Here is a 20370-nt window from a genome sequence, read left to right on the forward strand (position 1 = left end):
GTAATGAAGTAAAGCAACCTAATGGAGATGTAATGGAAATGAAATGACAAATAAGCAAGAAAATATTGAAACATTTCCTTATCTCCTCCTCGCAATAATTTCGCCTCGCGAACATTTCACCGCATAAGTCTCATTCGCTCCGAACTCTCGCTAACCGTGCACTCGCCGGCGACAGCAAGCGGACTCCCGTCAAAAGCCGAATCCCACCATCCATCCATCTGAGCTTGAAGGCAGAGAAACAACACAAACGGCGCATGTTTGACCTTCCACCAAGGTGACCGCATCGCTGGTGGAGAATCGCTGTTTTCACTTGTAGTGCAACCGTGGTTCCGATCGGGTCGCACTTTGAGTGGTTCTCTCCTGCGCTTTTATTGAACAGTTGGTCTTTCCTGGTGGGACACTTTGTTCGATTCTGATTCTTTAAGTGAGTGAAGGTACTGTAAGTGGCCAAGATGTCGAAGCCACAGTCGGACGAGCAGAAGCGCAAACAGATCAGTGTGCGGGGCATTTCGGTGCTGGAGGATGTGAACGAGATCAAGAAGGGTTTCAACCGCCATCTCCATTACACCCTGGTCAAGGATCGCAATGTGGCCACCACGCGTGACTACTACTTTGCCCTGGCGCACACCGTCAAGGACCACCTGGTGTCTCGCTGGATCCGAACTCAGCAGCACTACTACGAACGGGACCCCAAGGTAAGTCAGCTCGGACAACCGGCCATCATCATAATCATCGGTTAGGGTTTGACCTTTAGTTGTCTTCTTGTCGGAGCGATAATGACTTGACACAGTTTTGCTCTTCTTGATTTCTTAACCGGCTTAACCCATTTTGATAAGGGATTGGCCGCCGTTCGCCATTTCTGGAACAAGAAAGCATAAATTATCACCGAAATGAAAGTGAAAGCTTAAAATCTTCTAACATTACCTAATTTCTCTGGGTTTTTTTTTCTCCTTCTCGCCCAATCTCCCTTTCACACTCCCTGTGTGGTGAACTGTCGAGAATCCGCACGACTTTGACCACGTTCGTGCTCACGAGAGTGAGAGAATCGAAACCGTTTCACGAAGAGACTACGCCTACTAGTACCTTCGTGCCACACCGGCCATCTTTCCTACACCAAGAGTAGCGAAAAAAAAGAACGTCATATATCCGGTCGCAGAATTCGTTGACCCTATGCTGGCTGCGCGATGCTTCTGTCATCCAGCCAAACGGGGAGGGGGCGGAAGGAAATAATTTTCCAATCAAAGATGCTGGCCCCAAGCCGTGCCTACTGCGACCAACTTGATCAAAATTAGAACAGAGAAAAAAAAACAAGAAAATCTTTTTGCAGAACAAACAAGTGGCGCATGTAAATCAGCCGTTCAAGCAACCAAAAAAAAAAACTAGTTGTTTTCAATCCCGACACCTCAACGGCTCTATTTTTACCCTCACGTTGTCGACTTCGTCCAAGTCGGGTGAAGAGTCCCAAACCGGGTGTGAATTCCGTCTAACCCCGTGTTAGAGTGACACATTTTGTCTGGCGGTTCGGCACGCGATAATCGCTCCTCATCGCTTTCAGCAAGTCATCTTTTTTGAGTTTGCGAAAAAAAAATATCGGGAACAATCGCGTAAAATTCAAGGTCAACGCACCACCCCCAGAATTGCGGAGCGGGGAATTTGGGAAGGGCAAAAGGACAAAGCGATGAAGTTATAGTCATCTGATATGGCCCCGGCTGGAAGGAAAGCGGACACGTTGTGTAACTTGAAGCCGACCCGGCACGCGTGTTTTTTTTCCAAAACTGGAAGGGTTTTGATGAAGAGAGGTGTCCTTGGAATTTATGGATGTCATTACTGGCTATTAATGGGAAGTTACTGTTTGCTTTTACTGGGTCGTCAAACATATGTCAAGACATTTAATTGTATGTTTTTGTACAATAATCGAAGAAATTCGTTCACAATTTACAATATTTTAATGATATCTGTAATCGCATGGTGAATTGTAACATTTCATTCCTCAACTTTTCTGCTACATACAGAAAAGATTTTTGTTTGACTTCGTACAAGAGCAAACAGTTATTTTCAAATGATTATAATTTACGTTCATGTTTTGTGATCGAATATTTATAGAAGAACAGTAAATGTACACGAAGTATTCCTTTTAAACGAACAATCTTTTTATTGCTGATAGAAGTTAAATGAAATATTTTCCTAGGTGAAATTGACTTGAAAATCAATTCAATTATTTTGAGGTTTTGGAAAATTTAATCATATTTTTTCCAGGATGCTTTGAATTTCTTAACGAATTTAAAAATGAAATAAGTTGCACTTGCTTTGCACTTTGCTTTAAATATACTAATTCCAGGAAATGCTTGTCCAGTTATTTTTCTTTAGAATCTGTAACTATTTTCAATTCTTTAGCTCTTATGGTAGCACCATTTATTTTTGATTTAAAGTTACCATGAGAGCTTTAAAAAAAATGTCTCTATGAGTAAAACAAAATTTCATTCTTCAAGAAATGTTCATAATTAAGGTAGGAAACGAAAAAATCAAATAAAATTTATTAGTTTTTTACAAACATAACTTAAGATGTTTTGCATTTATTTTGTGAGTAAAGGAAGTATGTATTTTATATTAATTCTACGGATTATCATGTTTTCAAGTTGATTAATCTAAAATAATTAAAAAGTTAACCTTATGAACACAATTTGATAACCAATATCATACAATGAAATATTATTACTCATGAAAAATTGCTTATCAATATATTGTAATTTCTGTTAATTGTCAATGATGACAAGAAAGCGAGCTAGTTTGTATATTAAATTGATAAATCGATTGGAAATGTGTTGAATCGATTTCAATAGATTTTCAAAAAAAAGTGTTGATTTATTATACAGTCCAGACACGGTTATCCGATAGCCTTGGCAAAATTTCACTTCGGATAATGAAAACTTCGGATAATCGCATAACAAAAATAAATAAATCTAATTTTTGGTTGTCTTACTAAAATATGTCCCCTAAACTACTCTAAAGTGATTTAGGATTTTTAAATTCAATTTGGTGGCCAAAATGGCGTGATGAAATGTTGAAAAAATGCATTTTTCAACTTGATAGGCAATAAACCGTTTAAATTTGACTAAAATGGGTTTGAATTCAAATTTGACTAAAAGGACTAAAAAAAAATCTGGATTGTTTTAAAAGGTCCAATAAACTTTTTCTTATTTTTGCTTTTTGGATGTTGTTGAAACCGCCTTAAGTCAGGGGTACAGTCCAGACTCAATTATCCGAAGACGATCACGAAAAAAAACTTTTTTTTCTGGTTATCGAAGTTGACGAAGTATGACCCCTAAACTTACTCTAAGGGGATTTAGAATTTTGAAAGCCAAGATGGCGGCCAAAATGGCGATTGTGAAATATTAAGTGATTTAATAGGGAATCAACCATTTAAACTTGACTAAAATGGGGTCGCAGATTTGTTGTTAAAACTAAGAAAAGAAAAAAAATATATTGCTGTTCATGATTCGTAAGTCCAAAGTACAAAGAATAACCTTCAGATAATCGAGTCTGGACTGTTTTAAGAACACCCATAAAGCAAAAAAAATGTTTGTTTATTGGACATTTTCAACAAAAATAAGCTCCAAAAATTAAAATGCTAATTTCAATAGATGGTGACACTTGGTGCCAGCTTAATGAAATTGTACTTGTTTCCAAGGAGAGGTATTGCTTGTTACCATTATTCGCTGCAAATATTTTGATTTGCTGACATGAAAGTTTGATAACAATCTATTTATAACAAGGTCCAATTACCACATTATCATGCCATTAATATTCATAAAACACATTTCACCCCCGCACTTAACACGAGCGGCGCGAAGGCTCTGAAACCACGTTTCCAACAATGAAAACAAACCCCCAAAGGTCACCTCTACGCGCCAAACACTGTCGTCCCCACACTTGAGCCGGCCTTTTTCCAAACAAAACCAACAAGTGGCGCTGCGCGCCAATCCAATATAATCCAGATATAGTCACTCTCTTAGCCTTCTTTTTTTTTTGCAAAACAATGCCAACCACCTGTTCCTGTGTGCAGTGTGCTCTAGAACCAGTCACAGCGCCTGCTGCGTTCAGCGTGAGCATGTCAATGATGTCACCACTTGAAGTGACGGGTTGAAATAATCACAGCTTAGTAATTTTTTTTTTGCGAAAATATTTTTGTTTGCGAATTCTTCGTCGCGACATTTGAAAATATTTAATTTTGTTGGCATCTAAAATCGACAAACATTGCGATAAGCGATCCCACTTTACCCTATTCGGCCTAAATTGGAACACTTTAGAATTGCAAGGGTAGAACGCGACGCTGCGCGTCGCCTGCCAAGATCATGTGTTTTGCGTCACGTGATCGGTTCTGCTTGACAAGTTCGACCTGGTATGAGGCGTCGTCGCGACGCTTCAGGCGGGTTGCTTGGATTTCTGCACAAGTTTGGAGGTGCTCCACTGAAAACAGGTTTTTAAAATGCACCAAGCGTGATTGTTTTTTGCGCTGCAAAAACATAAACCATGGTGGCGACCACCCGGCGACCACGTGAGCACGGCGTGAGACGTGCTGACAGTTTGCCGCCCGCCATCACACGCACCCCAAATTCGGGCCTATTAATAGCGCCCGTAGTGATATTGCCCCGTTGGAGAATGCCTTTCAAAAGTCCTCTACGGCGAATTTTGAGGCGGGCGCGTTCGGGATCAACCGTTTGAATTAAAGCGAGTGGAAAAAAGCGCGTTACTGACGACAAGAAGAAGACTAATAGCCGGGCGCGACAACAACAATATGGTGGCGAAATGAGGACACAATTGACCAAACAATGGTCGCGCCGACAACCCCAGACGCCGAAAGGTCAATTGATAAACCCCTTTGCGACGAGATTATTCTCAATGAGTCGCGCGGCCTTCTTGGATGCGCCGGGAAGTGATTAGAAGCGCTGGGTTGACACCATGTCAAAAGGGACGTCGACGCGCGCGCGCGCCAGTTTCGAAAACTATAAACACACCCTGTGCATTAATTATGCGAATCAACTGATAAGCTGAGCGGTTTGAGGTTAGGTTGGAACCGGGATGTTTTAATTGCTACTTTCTAGAATATAGACATCACACGATTATTACAGAATATATAGTTGGACACGCCGTAATCAGTGGCGTCCATTGTTTTGCACTTGGATGAAACTAAACAGAAAACAGCTGTCGAAGGATTATTGCCATGCCGTCATGGAAAATTAAACTTCTAGAAATAAACTTGTTTTGATCGAATTGCAAGGCTGATAATCCTGTTAAGATTGTGCAATTGCAAGTTGTAGTGCTGACTCACTAGTCTGCTGAATTTGAACTTTATTTAATTAAATTTTGAATGAATTAATATAACTTTGGAAATTTCCAAACACTTGCTGTGTTGTGATAATGAATATTGTACAACTTCGTATATGCATAAAAAAATTAATAATATTTTAAACATTCTGTATGGAAATTACATGAACATTTACAATTTAGTGTGGAGTTTTCAAAAAATGACCAAATATTTTTTCCCGCTGAGCCCTAGCTAAAATTGGTAATGTTTCTCACTTTTTCTCACTGTGTTTTCCTATTTTTGCCGAATTATACTTACCTATACATAAATCATTGCCGAAGCCAAATTGGTTAGACATTCTTTATCAGATACAGGTTTTATAATATTTTACTACAATTTTTTTAAGCAGCTTTTAAATTAGTTTGGAAACTTGTTTTGACAAACCAATGATGCAAAATGGCCATTGTGTTTTAGCCAAACGGTGTTCAGTTTAAACTACTTTTATCGAATTGTATATTGTTATTTATTTAATTAAGGTCTCGAATGGAATGTTGTCATTCGTGGTTTTAACCGTTTGACGTCCATGACTACTCCAGAGCACCACACATTTTTGTCTTCAAAATTAAATTTCTCTGCAACCATGCATTTTTTCAGCCTGGTTCAACCTGCATTAGTTTATATAGAATGTTAATTTATCACAATAAAAGTTTTATCCAATTTGGTCCATCCAGTTACGAAATCTCGATTTTGCTCTGGGCGGGAAGGGGTTAAGAAAAATAGAATTAGTATTAGATTTAACAAAAAACCTTCCTCACCTTACTGAGGAAAGGTTATGAAATCACTCGAAAAGTTAACTTCTTTATTCAACCTCCTGGACCCACCTCCACGTATACATATCGACTCAGAATCAAATTCTGAGCAAAAGTCTGTGCATGTGTATGTCGGTAAGTCTGTGCACCGAAAAGTATGCTCTCGATTATCTCCGGACTGGCTGAACCAATTTTGACCAATTAGGACTCTTTCGATCCATCCCGGAGGTACCCATACAAAATATTGACGATCTGACGATCTGAAGACCTTTTAAATGAGCTTAAAACATCAAAATCTGGTAACTCTACCAAAAGTTATGCTTATTTACACCTTTCGGAGGCCAGATCTCAGAAAATTCGATGAAAATGATGGCCGGGTCTATTATGCAACCCGTTGTTAGTTGGATAATTGAAACACCTTTCAAATGACTCAAAAACATTGAAGATCTGATAACCCTGTCAGAAGTTATGAACACTTAGGTGATACTTTAGTACTTTTCAGATGCCGGATCTCTGATATTTTGATGAAAATATGTGAACGTGAAAAAAGCACCAACCACCTTGAGGTGTATGAAGTAACGTTTTTGATATGCTTTTTAAACCATTTAACAGTAGTTTATGCAACAAGTTGTAAAACAGGATTTTTTCAGCACGAGTCGTATATTTATCCAACGAGGTTCACAGAGTTGGATAAATACGAAGAGTGCTGAAAAAATAAAGTTTTGCAACGAGTTCCATACAACATTTTTTGCAATTCCGAAAACACCCATTGAGTGAAATTTTAAGTTAAATTTTCATGTATTTTGTCAATAAATCGTTTTAATCAAAAAAAGTTGAAAAGTGTTGCTTTTCGAAACAAGTGCTGAAAAGTAGAACTTTTCAGCATTTATTTTGAAAAGTGTTGTTATTCGATTCTGTTATTTTTGGTACAGAAAAGTAGGCTATTTCGTCGTTCAAGAATGACAGGAAAAGTAAGTAGTTTCACGACGGAATTGCATTATTATTTATTTTAGTGTATATTACAGCAAAAAAAAAAAAAATCGGCAAATTTTTGTTTTGTCAAAACTTTTATTTTACGAAATAATTTCAAGTTTTTGTGACCCTCCCGTTTAAAATGCACATTCAAACGGCTAGAGTTAGTCTAGGCAAAAACTATGAAACATAAACAAAAAATAAAATATCGTTTTTTCATGGCAATTTCCTGTTGCTGTTAAGTCTGCAAAAACGTTATTTTAGAATAATTGTGTACATGAAAGTTACTGTAGTTAAAGATACTAAATATTCCCTCGACACAAAAAATTTACTGCAAAAATAAAAACGGTTTTATTTTTATAGAATTTTCATCTGCTGATTTCAGCTATCTTCATCTCACTGAGATTTTAGAAAATTTATTTTGCTCAAATACCTTCAACATTAAGCAAAAGTACAATCAGTAAAAAAGCAAAATAAAACAAATTGTGCTTGATTTCATGGTTTTCAGTAAAATAGAAGTTTGTATTGCAAAAAAGTTAGGGCAACATTTTATTTATAGCTTTTTAACCATTTTCTATTGATAATTTAAGACAATTAAAAAAACATCTCAAAACGCTTAACAAACTCTCTTCTTAAACCAACTGGAATAACAACTTCATTCAAAGCCACAATATTAATTTTTAAATTTTCCTCACGTTATACTCTATTTGCTCATGGTAATTTAGAAAAAATGATGTTTTGAACAACGTTTTTAAACATTATTTTTGGATTTTTTGCTTAAAATTTGAAAAAATCGTTTTTTACTAAAAAATTACATTCAATTATTGGCATTTCGAAAAACAATGTAATGAACAATATTAAAAAAATAAAGTTATAAATTTGACGTATTTTTACGTAATTTTTATTAGAACATCTTCCAAAGTATCACAATCTTGTGTGCAGTTTAAAAATAGATTATTTCGAATTTCACCACATTTAATGGAATTTCACAAAAAATTGCAAATTTTGCGGATTATGCGGCTTCCGCGAATTAGCGAAAAATCACTAGCCTTACTCATGATGTTCACACTAGAATCCTGTATGAAGTGTTCAATTATTATGATATACCTAAGGCTACCAACTGTACGGATTTTTTCCTTACCATACGGATTTTCGAACCTCTTCGCGGATTTTTAACGGGCCTGAATTTTTGTAGGGAATTTTATGCATAATACGGATTTGTACGGCATTTTAACAACTTTCATTAATTGAATTGCTTTTTGATCTGGTCGAAGCTTTTGTTAACTAGAAATTTTTATTTTTCTGTGAGTTTGATTTAAAAAGGGAAAGTTTTCCGATGTTTCCTCAATTCAAACTTGATTATCAATAATTCTAGAGTTTTTGAGCTATTGTCTTTCATATGTTGATAGGACCTTTTGAAAAAACAATAGAATTGTTCTTTTAGAAATTCCTCACTAAATATATTTATCCATTTCCAAAGGCTTTCTAAAACTAGTGAAAACATTTGAACATTTGGATTAACAAATCTAGAGTTTTTTTTAAAGGTCCTATAAACTGTTGTGTTTCACATGTTATAGGACCTTTTGAATAAAAAAAAACTCTGGACAAGTGTTCGTGAAAACACTTAGAACGATTTTATTCGTTAAAGCAAACTTTCGTAACCTTTTAAACGTTTAACAAAAAAAAATGAAGTACATAAAGATTTGATTCAAATCACGATTTATTTTATGAATACTTTTTAACATGTAATCACTCTGATAGCATTTTGTGAAATTTGTTAGCTGTAAAAACGACACAGTTTTATATATTTAATTCTCAAATTTATTAAATTTAATTCATCTAAAAAATTCATTGACAGTTTTTGTTACACCATTGTGTGATATCGGCAAAGTGTACGGATTTTTGCTCGGCAAGAGTTGGTAGCCTTAGATATACCTATACTGCCAGATTTCCTGTTGTTTCAAAGTGTTCAGTATGTATTACCAATACGGAATCTTGTTTGAACAAATATTATTAAATTAAATTTTTAAATTAACACCTTATTTGTTTTTATCTTTAAACTTCTATTCAATAATCTGGGAAAGTGAATGATATAACGGTTGAAAACTATATTGAACTATATATGAATCATGTTTTAAACCCGTTTACGTTCTGCTTTATGTATTTTTTCTATTTAAAAAATCAAAACATTTTAACACAGCGAATAAAAATTTGAAGTGAAGACCTATGTTGCTTTGAATTTTAAAAATCCTAATAATATTTTTCATTTTGGATGAGCACAAACAACCTACAAAAGTCCGATATTTAAATTTGCTGCAATAAGTATACCTATTTAACTGTCTGGACATCTCAAAGGTTCATTGTCATTTCACCGCATCCAACCATATAACCCAAAAATAAATAAACCTTAAGACAGAATTGGTGCATTCGGTGCATTCTCTCTCCTGGCCCATCTATTAATATACACAAAAAGAGATTTTTTTTCATCCCATTTTTCAAGAATTTTTATTGTCCACCCAAGTCCCACAGGGCAATGAAACCGCGCTAATTGCTTCGCTGCTTCTGCGAAATTCTGGAATCACGTGTTCTATTGAAGATTTGCCTACGGTTTGAAATGGGACACCTTTGCCGCCAGGTTTGCCCGATACGCGCCAGAGCTCTTGCGTGAAACTGTAACAATTCGCTTCAAGGGCAAGAAAAGGGTCAAAACCTTCCATTTTTCTTTTTGGGATCAGAATCACTGTTACACAATCTCCACCACCACGCTCATTATGCACAAAAAGTCACATTATTTGTGTTAATTATTTCGATTTTTCTTCTTCTCTTGCTCGATTAGCGCGTGTACTACCTCTCGCTGGAGTACTACATGGGTCGTTCGCTGCAAAACACCATGATCAACCTGGGCATCCAGACGTCCTGCGACGAGGCCATGTACCAGATGGGTCTGGACATTGAGGAGCTGGAGGACCTCGAGGAGGACGCCGGTCTCGGAAACGGCGGTTTGGGTCGGTTGGCCGCGTGCTTCCTCGACTCGATGGCAACCCTTGGCATGCCCGCTTATGGTTATGGTAATGTCCCTTAATGATTGTTAGCGATTACATTGAGTCTTAGTGGTTATTTCATATTTGTAGGTATCCGTTACGAGTACGGTATCTTCGCCCAAAAGATAAAGAACGGCGAGCAGGTTGAGGAGCCCGACGATTGGCTGCGTTACGGAAACCCGTGGGAGAAGGCCCGCCCGGAGTACATGATTCCGATTCACTTCTATGGTCGCGTGATCGACACGCCCGAGGGCAAGAAGTGGGTCGATACGCAGACCGTGTTCGCGATGCCGTACGACAACCCGATCCCCGGATACGGCAACAACGTGGTCAACACGCTGCGTCTGTGGTCGGCCAAGTCGCCGGTTGACTTCAACCTGAAGTTCTGTGAGTGCTGAGTTGACGTTCAGTTGAAGATTTTGTTTACTAATGTTTTGGTTTTTTTTACAGTCAACGATGGTGACTACATCCAGGCCGTGCTGGACCGCAACTTGGCGGAGAACATCTCGCGAGTTTTGTACCCGAACGATAACTTCTTCGAGGGCAAGGAACTGCGTCTGAAGCAGGAGTACTTCATGTGCGCCGCCACGCTGCAGGATATCGTGCGCCGTTACAAGGCGTCCAAGTTCGGATCGCGTGCCGCCGTGCGCACCTCGTTCGATGACTTCCCGAACAAGGTTGCCATCCAGCTGAACGACACTCACCCCTCGTTGGCGATCCCCGAGTTGATGCGCATTCTCGTTGACGACGAGAAGCTGTCCTGGGAACAGGCCTGGGATGTGGTCACTCGCACGTGTGCCTACACCAACCACACCGTTCTTCCGGAAGCCCTCGAGCGTTGGCCGGTTTCGCTGCTGCAGTCGATTCTGCCCCGTCACCTGGAGATCATCTACCACATCAACTTTTTGCATTTACAAAATGTGGAGAAGCACTTCCCCGGAGACTGGGACAAAATGCGTTCCCTGTCGCTCGTTGAGGAGGACGGAGACAAGCGCATCAACATGGCCAACTTGTCGATCGTGGGTTCGCACGCCGTCAACGGTGTCGCCGCCATCCACTCGGAGATCATCAAGAAGGACATCTTCCGTGACTTCTTCGCCATGTGCCCGGAAAAGTTCCAGAACAAGACCAACGGTATCACGCCGCGTCGTTGGCTGCTGCTGTGCAACCCCGGTCTGTCCGATCTGATCGCCGAGAAGATCGGTGACGAATGGCCCGTCCATCTGGAGCAGCTGACCAAGCTGAAGGCCTTCGCCAAGGATCCCACATTCCAGCGCGCCGTCGCCAAGGTCAAGCAGGAGAACAAACTGAAGCTGGCCCAGCTGCTGGAGAAGGACTACGGAGTCAAGGTGAACCCGGCTTCGATGTTCGACATCCAGGTCAAGCGTATCCACGAGTACAAACGTCAGCTGCTCAACTGTCTGCACATCATCACCCTGTACAACCGCATCAAGCGCGATCCGACCGCCAACTTCACCCCGCGTACGATCATGATCGGTGGCAAGGCCGCCCCAGGATACTACATCGCCAAGCAGATCATCAAGCTGATCTGCTCCGTCGGAAACGTCGTCAACAACGATCCGATCGTCGGTGACAAGCTGAAGGTCATCTTCCTGGAGAACTACCGCGTGACCCTGGCCGAAAAGATCATGCCGGCCGCCGATCTGTCCGAGCAGATCTCGACCGCCGGTACCGAGGCTTCCGGAACCGGTAACATGAAGTTCATGCTGAACGGTGCCTTGACCGTGGGAACGCTGGACGGCGCCAACGTCGAGATGGCCGAGGAAATGGGCAATGACAACATCTTCATCTTCGGTATGACCGTCGACGAGGTCGAGGAGCTGAAGAAGAAGGGCTACGACGCCACGCACTACTACAACACGAACCAGGACATTAAGCAGTGCGTCGACCAGATCCAGGGTGGATTCTTCAGCCCGGGCAACCCGCACGAGTTCCAGGACATTGCCAACGTGCTGATGAAGTACGACCGTTACTATCTGTTTGCCGACTACGAATCGTACCTCAAGACCCAGGATGAGGTGTCCGCTGTGTATCAGGTAAGTGCGGCGTACGGAACAATTCATCGCTGATTCGTTAGGTTATTTTGAGGTTAGCTTTTGCTAGTCTGCTTTTTGTCATCCTGAGAAGGCGGTTATAAGATTAATAACACATTTTGTTATTGAGATGATCGGAGGAAATACCAGAGCCAAACCCTCTGAAAATACCAATTATTCTTTCCAGAACAGTTTGAAACCAATTCAATGAAGATTGCATTGGCCAATCGATAGCAGAATTGGGTCCTAAAATGAAGCTTAAATTGCTGATATTATTATTTACAGCGATAAAGCTTATTTTTCTGAGTACAATGACCCTTTGTACGACCACAGTTTTAAATGGATTTTTAAATCAATTTTGAAAAATTAACCTCGCGGTCCTTCTTGATAGACAAGGTCCTACTTGACAGCTCGTTCCAAGGGGACCATAGTTGATCCATCAAAAAATGTTGTTTTGTAATTTTTTTTTTGCATTAAAATGAAAAAAAGTGATCAGAAATGGTTTTTGATCGTGTTTTTTACCGTTGTAGATAAAAATTGATATAGGGCTTTAGTACCCCAAAAAAGTATGTCTCAAAAGGATTAAAAAAATATATTAATACATGATAGCAACAAAATATTTCCACACAATTTTTAGAGTTCCCAGGCTGAGTTGAATATCTCAAATAAATCGCTGTGATAGAAAATATATCTGCCCGGAAGGTATCATTCCCGGTCGGTCATTTGGTGGCCATATTTGTTTTGAAAAAAAAAATCTTGGCTCGGATTGAATCAAAAAATGGTTTTGTACATGTTGTTTGTAGAAGAATTTTTATTTCAAATGAACGACACCATCTAACACCTTAATTTTTTGGTTTTTATTCATGGCTTAAAAGAAGAACGGTCACTGACAATTGAATGTGCTTTCAGTCAGCATTCATTATCGAAAACGATATCTGCGCCTGTCATAAACGTCAGTATCGTTATTACGAAGTAACCGTTAGTGAACACACACGAAGTTGAAACGAACGAAACCAAGCTCAACACTCAAGCAGTCGTGCTCTTTCTCTTTCTTTATTTTCTCTCTATTTTGCCCGTATGATGCTGCGTGGTGCCAGCAACCATTTGAATGCAGTCGAATGTATTTCTAGTGAGAGTCAAATGACTGAGTGAGAGTACCTTTGCTTTGCTTTCATATGTTCGTGTGTGAATGTGAGAAAGCAGAATGCCAAAATCCGGTTTCCTTAGTGAAAGCGGACAAAGCGCTCTCATACTCCCTGCGTTTGAATAAATTGACAAAATGTGTAATTATGAAAAAATATCAAATTCAAGTCAAGTTTATTTCAAGCAAGTTTATTAAAGATTTTCCGAGCTCTGTCATGACTTCTTCAGTTGAAAACAATATTGGAACAATATTTTTTAGGAAATAACTAGAAAATGTTGCTCTTTATTAAAAACAAAAAAACAAGCTTTTTGATTATAAGTCTATCAGAACTGAATTGAAATTTAAACACGATACGATTATCTTATTTTTACGATTTCAAAATATCATTGTGCCAATTAGAGGTGGGCAAAATCGCTCTTTTTGGGAGCCGTTCATTTTCGCTCACTCATTAAAATGAGCGGCTCTTTCGTTTTTTTTTTTCAAAAATGTGATAAAGAGGTTTTTTTGCCAATATGTTTACCTACTTTTGAACGTTTTACTAAAAATATTATTAATTTCTAAATCGACAACACTGCTAAATGAATCAAGACCGTATTTTGCTAAAGCACACACATTTATTGACCATCTAAGAATAACAAAAAAAACGATTTCGTTTTTAGAATGCTTATTTTTCCAGTTACAAATATTTTCACGGTATGGAGGAAGCAAAATATTATAAATCGAAAACATCCATGGGAGTTTTATACGTAGAACGTTGTGTTTCACCTTCCTGATTAGGAATATGTTGTGTTTTTTCATACTGGTGGAGACGCATGGTACTAAATAAAAATTAAAAAAAAAATGATTAAAAAGTACTTATTTCGAATGTTTCTGCTAATCAAAGGTAAAAGAAATGTAAAACATTTTGAAACACGTCATATAATAAGGCTTCACCTGAGCCACCATGCGCCTCCTCCCATGGTACGTTATATGGGAAAACACATTTTTTATGAAAAACCCAAAAAATATAAAAAAATATAAATATTGAAATAAAAAGCCACAGTTTCAACATTTGCATGGGAAAAGTTATTTTGCAATCATTAGTTTTCGAAAAATGTAAGATTTGCCGAATACAAAAATTTTAGCGAAAAAAATACTTTTTGTCGTAATAAACATCGAAAATTTTCAAATATTCCAAAGATTTTTAAATCTACTCAAACATACTAAAAAATGACTCTAAACGCAGGGGAATAGCATAGCATAGCATTACGGGTCTGCACCACGCTGTAGGGGGTGCCACAATGGTCAATTCAATATTCTTAGACAATTTGATTGCTGCCCGGTACATCCAAAAATATCTAAGAACGTAAATTTCCACACTGTGCTCCAAGGCTACGCCCATACATTGCCTCTAAACGCAGGGGAATGCATTTTTAATTGATTTCAGCTAATTCCACTTAGGTTTCCATTGAAATTTTGAAGTTCTTTGAAAAAATAAAAGTTTTGACCCTTGATTTTTCGGGCCAACTTTGAATGGGAGGAGACAAAAACCTTAAATAAAATTTGTACCAGCCTAATGTGTACTATTTTTTCGAAAAATGTATTGCTGAGCAATTATCTTTGTGCATAAATATCTATCTAAATATGAATCGCATGATGATTCAGAAAATTTATTGATCAATATTATTGAGATGAGTATTATTTTTGAGATAAAATTTTGTTTGAATATCCTTCATCTTCCAAAGTTCGGATAGTAATGATCTTTTATTGTATTGCTTTTTGCGATTGATTGAGCAATATAATGATATTAGGTTTAAAATATTTGAACACACTTTGTTTGCCACTCAATAACCCTTTTTGAATATATGATAGAACAATTTTTAGAGTTCGATAAAAGGAGAAATTAGATCAAATTAAAATATTATATCAAATTGACAACTATTAACTAACAAATTCCATCTTTCTCCCTTGTACCTCACTCCTAACCACAGAACCAGTCCAAGTGGCTCGAGATGTCGATCAACAACATCGCGTCCAGCGGCAAGTTCTCCAGTGATCGCACAATCGCCGAGTACGCGCGCGAAATCTGGGGCGTCGAGCCGTCGTGGGAGAAGCTGCCCAACCCGGGCGAGTACAAGTAAACGTCGTCACCATCGCCGTCATCGTCGTCGTGTATCGTCGTGTCCACGTGCAGCTTAAAACTGCCACTGCCACCGTGCAAACAAATTTAACACTCAAAAACACTCAAAAACACTAAAGAAAAACAAAAAACAAATCTACTTCAAAAACATCTACATACTACAAAATTCGGCGTCCAAACCGCGTTCTAGTTGTGTTGTTTCTCATTTTTAAAACAAAAAAAAAATCTAAATTGTGTGTCTGTATCGGGCTTACACCTCTAATTGTGCGGGAAAACATTCGCAACCTTGCAGCTGCAATGTTCTCGAATAAGTTTGTAATCGTTAAAGCACGAACGCAAAACAAAACAAAAACACTAGTTAATTGAAATCCTTACAAAAAAAAATGCAATGAGAGAAAATGTTAGGAGAAGAAGAAGTGAAAATTGTTATTAAATATGTCCCCTAGATGTAGTAAAATGCATGAAAAATCAAACAAACAACACATAGTGAAGAACACACACACTAATAACACACATAATAAAAAAGAAGAAAAAAATCTCTCGATTATGTAATAATCACGGCGGAAACATTGAGATTAGGGTGCCATTTTATCTAGATATTATAAATGCTTTTTTTTCCTTTTTACCTGTTTACTGCAAACGGCTATGCAAAAAGAGAGAGAAAAAAAATAGAAAAAAAAACAAACCGCAGCATACAAAACAATGATATTTGAGACTATAATAGAGGAAAAATGCAGCAAAACTAAATAGGTGAGCTACGGGCAAAGCCGAAATCAAAGAGAAAAGAAGGAGATGAAAACAAAAGAAACTAACCCATAATATTCTGTTGCAAAATTGGAGCATCTTACTGTTAATAATATTATTTCCTTTATTTTTTACGAAATAAATAAATAAATTGGAGTTACCAAAAATGAAGCGTTTTACTATTGGGTAATTCTCTACCAACTCACACGAAATCGGGAAAAGTTGCCCCGACCCCTCTTCGATTTGCGTGAAACTTTGTCCTAAGGGGTAACTTTTGTCTCTGATCACGAAACCGAGGTCCGTTTTTTGATATCTCGTGACGGAGGGGCGGTACGACCCTTCCATTTTGAACATGCGAAAAAGAGTGTTTTCAACAATTTGCAGCCTGAAACGGTGATGAGATAGAAATTTGGTGTCAAAGGGACTTTTATGTAAAATTAGACGCCCGATTTGATGGCGTACTCAGAATTCCAAATAAACGTATTTTTCATCGAAAAAAACACTAAAAAAGTTTTAAAAATTCTCCCATTTTCCGTTACTCGACTGTAAAAAATTTGGAACATGTCATTTTATGGGAAATTTAATATACTTTTCAAATCTACATTGTCCCAGAAGGGTCATTTTTTCATCTAGAACAAAATTTTCATTTTAAAATTTCGTGTTTTTCTAACTTTGCAGGGTTATTTTTAGAGTGTAACAATGTTCTACAAAGTTGTAGAGCAGACAATTACAAAAATTTTGATATATAGACATAAGGGGTTTGCTTATAAACATCACGAGTTATCGCGATATTACGAAAAAAAAGTTTTGAAAAAGTTGGTCGTCATCGATCATGGCCATTCATGGTCACCCGCGACAGACACGGACGACGAAACAAAGAGAAACGCAAAAAGTAACATTTTCAAAACTTTTTTTCGTAAAATCGCGATAACTCGTGATGTTTATAAGCAAACCCCTTATGTATATATATCAAAATGTTTGTAATTGTCTGCTCTACAACTTTGTAGAACATTGTTACACTCTAAAAAATAACCCTGCAAAGTTAGAAAAAACACGAAATTTTAAAATGAAAAATTTTATTCTAAATGAAAAAATGACCCTTCTGGGACAATGTAGATTCGAAAAGTACATTAAATTTTCCATAAAATGACATGTTCCAAAATTTTACAGTCGAGTAACGGAAAATGGGAGAATTTTCAAAACTTTTAGTGTTTTTCGATGAAAATACGTTTTTCGGAATTCTGAGTACGCCATCAAATCGGGCGTCTAATTTTACATAAAAGTCCCTTTGACACCAAATTTCTATCTCATCACCGTTTCAGGCTGCAAATTGTTGAAAAACACCTCTTTTTTCGCATGTTCAAAAATGGAAGGGGTCGTACCGCCCCTCCGTCACGAGATATCAAAAAACGGATCTCGGATTCGTGATCAGGGACAAAAGTTACCCCTTAGGACAAAGTTTCACGCAAAAATAGTGCATGGACCTTGTGTGGCCTACCCTATTAAATGTTTAAAAAATAATAGTCTTGAGAAAACACTTACCAGTTGGGAAATATTCCAAAAATGATGCAGTTACATATTTGGGTGATCCGCTTCGCAAAAAAAACTTCACGGATCGTCCTGTACACTTTGTGGTCGATTCTGCATGCAAAAATAGGCCGATGGCCGAAATTTTAGACCAATCCATCGCCCTAGGGGTTCCACATATTACAAATTCTGAGTTTAAATCGTCTCTAACACAGTTAAATCATGAAATATCATGATGGATCTTGTATGAAACTGAGGTTTTCTAAATTTTCAATCAAAGTAGGCAAGTTTGGGGCTCAAAACATACATGTGAAAATTGCCTGTGAAATTGGTGCAGGTTTTTGCAATATTGAAGAACAAAAGGAAGATTTTTTTGTGATTTTCGGCAAAACATTACAATTTTTATATAAAAAAGTCCATGTTGTTTTACAAAATCGCCAAATCTGGCGGGTTTGGGACCAACCGTAGACCACGTGGACACTTTTTTTTGGGAATCTCAAAACCCTTCGGGGACAATTGTCTATACAAAAGAAAACCTTTTTTGTATGGAGCGTGGACAATCGCGACCCCCCCCCCCCCCCTTTCTCCCTAAGGTGTCCACGTGGTTTATGGATTGTCCCTTCTTATAGTTAAACAGAAATACCAGGCAGGGGAAATTACTACTGGATTAAAGGGTTTTATTACTGGTTCTTTCAAATTTGATCGGATTGGGGTTATTTTTTTCCGTAGAGCTAACCTTGTAAACAAAGAATCTATCATGCTCACGTCAGTTGCTGTCAACTTCGTCAACATGAGGAACGGGCAGGATAGACTATACAGGTTTTTAAGCGAAGATGGCGTTCGAAAGGTGAACGTCCGAAATGTCAAAATCGCACAGTAGCACCAACATTAGAAAAAAAATCTGCCGGTCATGCCATTGCACACTTTTTTCGCAATGTTGGTACCACTGTGCGATTTTGACATTTCGGGAGTTCACCATTCGAACGCCATCTTCGCTTAAATTCCTGGATTTGATTATAAACTTCGACTTTGGCAAAATTAAATTGCTGGATTTTTCTTTTCAAGTATCAAACAATTTTTGACCATAAATAACTCTTACAAAAATAACCATTGTTACTTGAAATGCTAAGTTAAAGTATATGAAATTAGCACCAATTGCTGCTAATAACAATAATCATAATAAACAACGACTCATCACGCTCCTCCAAATCTAGAGACTTCCACAGACAGTAGACAATAAAGGTTGCAAGCCGAATCCTGGAAATTCCGTGTTCACACACGTGGTCAATATCCGCGTACGATTATTAGCACTAGGACGTCAACGTCGTACTGTCAGTGAAGTCATAACGGTAACGTTTGTGAAACCGGTTTTTACCGGTGATAAATAAGTCGTAAGCAAGGGTGGGTGCAACAATATGATTCAATTGTGTGTACACTAATCGTACGATTGCACTTGAGGATGACACTAAGTGGGATTAGCAAACTATTAGTAAAAAGAGGGTGATAGTCAGTTGGTACTTCCTGATTAGAGTGAGCCACTTTTTACTACGTCCTAATATATTTTACATTTATATTTATTAAATTTAGGTATTGCAAATTCTGCTGATTGTGTTCCGTATGGATCCGTACTTTATGGATGACACCTTAAATAAAGTGTTCCTGTATAAATCAAGTGTGTACAAAAATACTTGGTAATTAACTGTATTATAGAATGAATTTGAACTATGTTGGGTTGGAATAATCCTATTATAATAAAAAGTTTATAGAACAGATGTTATTTACAACAAAAATAAGAAGTGTTTAACATCGAAAACAAACCATCAATTACAAACCAACAACCATTTTGCGGTTTGGCTGCCCCAAACTGATAAGTGATGCACTTGGGTTTCCAGCGATACTTGTTATATTTATACATTTTACGAATGGACAAGAAGCACTCGCTGAGGGCTGGTGGTTTTTACCACGGACGGGTTTAACGTGACACTCAGGGCCGGCCGGGGCTCGGGGTGCAAATATAGGTACAGTTCACAAAGAAAAAGATGCGTATTCGACGTTTGTAAGTGTATTTGCAAGGAAAGAACAGCACTTAAAAGCCATCATCAGGTGCAGTACTTTCCAGAGCTCCGGGTTCGGTGCATTTACCGGTGATTGGGTAATTACGGAGGCAAAACCAGAACAGGCAAAGCACTTAAAATAATGCAGAGAAACGGCATCTAATTTATTCTTATTTTATAAAGCATGACTTTAACACACGTGTCACACAAAAATATATTTCAAATATGCCTAATTAATCTTGTCTGTCATGTAGATTGTTCCCACAGTGGTTCTTATTAGGGACCTACATAGGGAAATGAAATGTTCTGGGAGAAATTTCAAACACGCAAAGTCATTCAAATATAAGGTTAAAAAACATGTAGTTTTTCTTTGGTGCTGGCACTTTTCTTGTACCGAACAAGCACAAATATAACAAAAACTACCAGATTATTATCAACAACAGTTTTACAATACTTGTAATTGTTTTAAGTCTCGTTTTTTGCCAACATTATTTTAAATTGATTCCAACCTTGTTCTTACATGATCTTGTTGCTCGATTGGAACCCCGATTTGACAGTTCGATTAGAACCCTGAGAGTGACATTTCGCCTCTCTATATAGG

At 38.0% G+C, this 20370-nt stretch overlaps 1 protein-coding gene and 1 long non-coding RNA gene across 2 annotated transcripts; one reads left to right on the forward strand and one right to left on the reverse strand.

The window, feature by feature from the left end:
- The first annotated feature begins 226 nt into the window (after positions 1 to 226).
- LOC6036323 (glycogen phosphorylase) lies at positions 227 to 16355 on the forward strand. Its single transcript, XM_001846334.2, has 5 exons — positions 227 to 695; positions 9923 to 10154; positions 10218 to 10514; positions 10578 to 12184; positions 15296 to 16355. The coding sequence occupies exons 1-5, from the start codon at positions 453 to 455 to the stop codon at positions 15443 to 15445; spliced, it is 2529 nt and encodes an 842-aa protein (XP_001846386.1). The 5' UTR covers positions 227 to 452; the 3' UTR covers positions 15446 to 16355.
- On the reverse strand, positions 351 to 1068 carry LOC119766823. Its single transcript, XR_005277158.1, has 2 exons — positions 925 to 1068; positions 351 to 859 (listed from the first exon to the last, which is right to left on the reverse strand). It is a non-coding gene; the product is annotated as an uncharacterized LOC119766823 (long non-coding RNA).
- Positions 16356 to 20370: the final 4015 nt, after the last annotated feature.

Source organism: Culex quinquefasciatus, chromosome 2 (genome assembly GCF_015732765.1).
Source record: "Culex quinquefasciatus strain JHB chromosome 2, VPISU_Cqui_1.0_pri_paternal, whole genome shotgun sequence".
NCBI lineage: Eukaryota > Metazoa > Arthropoda > Insecta > Diptera > Culicidae > Culex > Culex quinquefasciatus.